Here is a 4,877-nt window from a genome sequence, read left to right as displayed (position 1 = left end):
GATAATTGATTGTATATTTTTGTTTTCTAAAATTTTGAGTCCGGTCCTGTCTATTTCTCCGTTGTACTAGATTAATAACTGACATGGCCCAGGATGGTGTTTTTCTGGAAATCGTCTGCGTACTCTCTGGACGCCGCAGCTGCATTCTGATAACGTGATAACATTGCCCATACATTAGCAACATATCTGTGAGCTCATTATTTTCGTAATGATAAAGCCATTCCGACTAATTAGATGACAACTGTGACAGTATTTTTGATTAACGTCCATACTCATTTGATTTTTTTGTCAATTCTAATTTCTAACAAATCAGCGCAAATTTGAGCAGGACCGGTTTCAAAAAAATTAACTTATTGTATCTTCATTGCCGTACACATTTTACTAAGGTGACTTTGGCTACAACTCTTTAGAACAACGCATACTATCACCTGTTAAAAGGAACACCTCAACTTCGAAAACAGCCTGTATAGGTATTCTAACTGCTTCCACGTTTTCAATCAGCTAATTTCATCACATTTTATGATAAATGGTATGTTTTCGATGAAAAGTAGGATACACTTGAATTTATCCCCTATATTTTTATACCTACCTAATGCTTGTTTTACACAGTCAAAGAAATTGATGAATTTTTTGACCTTGAATTTATTGTTGTGTAATACACAAAATTGTCGTGAATAAATTGTCAAAATAGAACCAGCTCTAATTTTTGGTGAATTTTTTGGAGAATTCTAGTTACATTGCGGTTTATAAATTTGTATAGTTTTCCCATTTATAATTTGGTTTTACTACCAGCCCGGTTGTCAGGGAGTTAAATACCCCGACAATAGGTGACTACCGCCATAAATCCTGGAACTGTAACTGTTGTCTGTTGTCTGAGTAGGCTACAATATCTTCACGTCTATTGCCAAAACCGCAACCCCAGCCCCTAATAATTACAACTGCACTGCCATAAAACCAAATTATAAATGGGAAAACTATACCAACTTTAGTGTAAAGACTGTGAAGTCACATTCGAGGGTATCGTTTCGGCAACCGGCGTATTATTGTCATGGTTTATATTATAGTGTTTATTTGTTTTGAAATTGAAAATTGAAAGGTGAGGTAATAAATGTAGCATTGTCACCCCGACAAGTTTAGTGGATAAAGTTGGTAACACATAGGCGGTGCAGAAGTCCCTAGTTTATTGTGCGCAAAACTTTGATCGTGTAAAACACTTTCACATTTTCAATTTATTCATGAATTAATTTGTCAATTTCTTTGACCGTGTAAAACAAGCGTAAAGATCAGGTTTTTGCTTCAAAATATCAATTTGTCCGTAAAAACGATCTTATTCCGTAAATCTTTACTACGTATAACAGAATTTTTTTGTCAAGAATTCCTTTATGACTAATTTTAATAATAGTTACAAAACCAATTGATTTTGGACCTAAAAATCATTGTCCTGAATAGGTATTAGTAATGACATTAATTACATTTTTTTTTTAATAATGAAGAGGAATGAGTGGGTTGGATTTTTTTATTCAAAGACAAAAAATACACCTTCCGACCTTTCATCTGAAGACAATGGCATTTGTAAAAATTTGTAATCAAAATGAAAACACTTTTTGGATTTTTATTGAATTAAATACACGAAATACAAGTATGCAATACCTAAGGTAGGGAATCACAGTAACCAGCACAACTATCAACTGTTATGATAAACCACTATAGTAAACTGGATATAAAAATACATCAGAAAATTAGGTAAACTTTTTAACTTTTCTCTTCCTTTTGGGCGACCGACTTGTTTGTCATCCATTAAACTCTAACCTTCCGACGATATTCCTAACAGTCTGCAAGAGATTAGCGTCATGACTGCTGTTCTCGAGCAATACTGAATGCAAGTTGGTCATATATGAGTCAATATTTTGCTGCGTCGCCACTTCTTTAATTCCTGGCAATTTGACTCCTGAAAATCCATTAGTCAACGTTGATCGTAAGTGTTCTAAATGTTTCTGCAACGACGCGTTATTCTTCTCTTGTTGGAGTATTTCCGTCTCTAATTTGGCAATGGCATCTTTCATATTCTCGATATGTTTCTGCAAAATCGCATTTTGTTGTTCATAGTCGGTGTTAGACTTCCGCAATTGCCTCAACTCTGAATCCCTCATTTTATTGTGGTCGAGAAACTCCTCCGTAAATATTGGTATGTCGAAATTCCCAAAATCCATGTCGGGGATTTCCTTGGTGACTACAGGCTGACCCTGAACGACATTCTGAAAATTTCCTCTCAAATCCAAATTTATCCAAAACAATACTTACTGTCTGCTTCAACTCCTCTTTGCTCTCCTTTAATTTTTTCTCATTTTGCTGTTGCGTGAATAATTTATATGCTTCCGTTTGTTTATAGGCGTTATATTCCCGAGTGTATCTCTCCCTGTCCTGTTCTGCAGCATCCAGATACTGTTGTTTTTTATCCACTGGCAAATTAGTCCATTCATTTGCCAGCATTTTTGTGATTTCCGCAAACGACAAATTGGGATTAGCGGCCCTCACAGCTTCCCTTCGATCGTTCAAGTAGCGGACGTACCCTAAAAAAATAGTTAGAACCGAATCACAACTAATCTATAACTCACCTGTGAGTGGGTGCCTCGGAGCTGTGCTATCCTTTGGTTTCTTGCGCTTCTTCGCCTTGGACACTTTCGGCTTCTGTTGAGTTGTATTGTCTGAACTGTCGGGGGCCTTCTCGTCGTTCGAAGTGCTCGGTTTGGCTGGTTGTTTGACACCGTCGCTACTTAGGTTAGCTACTTCTTGATTTTCATTATTTTCCATTTTTGAGCCAATGGGCCCCAAGAGACCAAATCACATGTAAGTAAACCCCAATCGGGCGGTTTTTACTCTTAGAAAGCTTCAAAACGTTAGCTCTGCTAGAAAAACTAAATTAAAGGATGACACTTGTTTGTGCGGCGTCTGTCAAAAATTCAATTGTTTTAAACATGAAAAATATTGAGAAGATAATTTAAACTGGTGGAAATCGTCTCAGGATAAGGAAAACCGGGTTCAGATTAATTAATGGATTAGCTCCGTGCCAAATTTGATTTTTTTCCGATTACAGTTTTCGTTCCGAGAATTGGTTCATCGTGGATAGAGTCCGCCAATGTCGTTCCTTCACATGGCCTACTAAATCTGAACTGCGCTGCGCTTATTACGGCCGTAACAAACTAGCTGATGCCCAGTTGCACCACACTATAAAAGGTTATTAATTTTTAACATTGATTAAAATTTCATTTTACGTTGCACCGCACCTTAAAAACAATTTAATTAATATTAAATTTAAATAGCCAAATTTGGCTATTTAAATTAGTATTAAAATATAAGTTGACGTATACAGGCTGTTTGATAAAAAACGCCTCAACCCATAACTTTTTTATTTATTATCCGATTTCAATGAACAAAAAAACCGAAGATATGGTTTTTCATGCGCTACGAAGCAGCCATAAAATAATTTTTTTTCAGTAGCTTACGATAGTCAACTTTTTTTTTTTAATGGACACATGTAGTTTTTTAGGCTCAGTCTGATAAGGTTTTTTTTTTCTGAAGCTAACGATGTATTAAAAGTTATCGTTTGGTCCATAGCTGACTGAAAAAAAATAAAACAATTTTTAATTGTGGTTCAGTTTATTTTGAAATTTTCAAGTGTGCCGTGGAAAACAATTGGAATAAAAATAGCAACAAATGTCAAGTGTGAGTTTGAAAATTTTCAGGTGCAATCTTGAAGAGTTTTATTATTATTTTCTTGAAAAACATAAATAATAATAATAATTATTATTTTTTTCTATTAACTTTTTGTTTTTGACTAATTACGATTTTTATTACACTTGAACATAAAATAATAGTCAAATGACTGCTATCCTGCATGACTGACAATGTTATTTTATACTTAAATAAAAAAAGTTTAAAAAAGCAGATGAAAACTTCTAAGCTGACGTTTAGATGACATTTATCGTACTTTGTATTCCGATTGTTTTTCCCGGCACTCTTAAAAATTTTATAATAAGCTGAACCACAACAAAAAGGTTTAATTATTTTTTTTCAGTTAACTATGAACCAAATGATAACTTTCAATACATCATTAGATCCAGAAAAAAAAAACCTTACCAGACCAAGCCTAAAAACTACATGTGTCCATTAAAAAAAAAAAAGTTGACTATCGTTAGCTATTGAAGATAACGCCAAAAAAATAGTTATTTATGTATCAAGGGCATTATGAAGATGTTTATGTTCGAGGGCAACCAGTTTAAAAGGTCGAGGGCCGCCAGGCCCGAGAGTTTTTAAGGTGCCCGAGAGCATAAACATCGAGTAATGCCCGTGGTGCATACAACGTTTTATGTTTCACTGCATTTGAATTTGTGAACATTTAAAAAATTTATAAATTGTGAACTTGATTTTGCTAAATTTCCTAGTTTGCGGTGGCTCGTATCTATGACGACTTGTCTGAGCGGGCGTAATACGCGGGCATTATGATTTATACGCCCTAGGGCATTATAGCCTACTTAATATACAGGGTCGCTACAAAGTATGGCAACAGTTAAATATCTCGAGAATGGTTTCTCGGCAATCCTTGAAATTTGGTAAGGAGTTAAGAGCATTTAAATTCTATTCTTTCCAATTTTTTCAGTTTAATACCTTCATTTGTTTTCGAGATACAAGGCTAACTTGAATTTTTTTAAATGGCAAAAGGGGTTAATTTTATGATTTTTGAAAAGAGGTTTTTTTTCTGAATTCAACTATGTATCACATGTAATAATAGTTTACATAAGAATGGTCAAAACATTTTTTTTTAATTTTAATTCAAAAATAAATAAACAGACCTTTAAAAACAGTTTCTATTATTAATT

General features: G+C 34.2%; 1 protein-coding gene across 2 annotated transcripts; it reads right to left on the bottom strand.

The window, feature by feature from the left end:
• Nucleotides 1-1,592: 1,592 nt before the first annotated feature.
• Nucleotides 1,593-3,068, bottom strand: LOC138123736 (high mobility group protein 20A-like). Of its 2 annotated transcripts, none has more exons than XM_069038527.1 (3): nt 2,616-3,068; nt 2,302-2,570; nt 1,593-2,243 (listed from the first exon to the last, which is right to left on the bottom strand). In XM_069038527.1, the coding sequence occupies exons 1-3, from the start codon at nt 2,809-2,811 to the stop codon at nt 1,791-1,793; spliced, it is 918 nt and encodes a 305-aa protein (XP_068894628.1). In that variant the 5' UTR covers nt 2,812-3,068; the 3' UTR covers nt 1,593-1,790. The 2 variants fall into 2 exon arrangements, with proteins under 2 accessions (XP_068894628.1, XP_068894627.1); XM_069038526.1 differs by having other exon boundaries at nt 1,593-2,255; nt 2,616-3,060.
• Between the last annotated feature and the right edge of the window lie 1,809 nt (nt 3,069-4,877).

Source organism: Tenebrio molitor, chromosome 2, assembly GCF_963966145.1.
Source record: "Tenebrio molitor chromosome 2, icTenMoli1.1, whole genome shotgun sequence".
Taxonomy (NCBI): Eukaryota; Metazoa; Arthropoda; class Insecta; order Coleoptera; family Tenebrionidae; genus Tenebrio; species Tenebrio molitor.
This window is presented reverse-complemented; position numbering and strand designations above follow the sequence as displayed.

Coding starts and splice junctions, on each gene's coding strand:
- LOC138123736 (XM_069038526.1), bottom strand. CDS start 2,811: ATGGAAAATAATGAAAATCAAGAAGTAGCTAACCTAAGTAGCGACGGT. Junction 2,571..2,615: donor TCCGAGGCACCCACTCACAG/GTGAGTTATAGA, acceptor CTATTTTTTTAG/GGTACGTCCGCTACTTGAAC. Junction 2,256..2,301: donor AAGAGGAGTTGAAGCAGACA/GTAAGTATTGTT, acceptor GGAAATTTTCAG/AATGTCGTTCAGGGTCAGCC.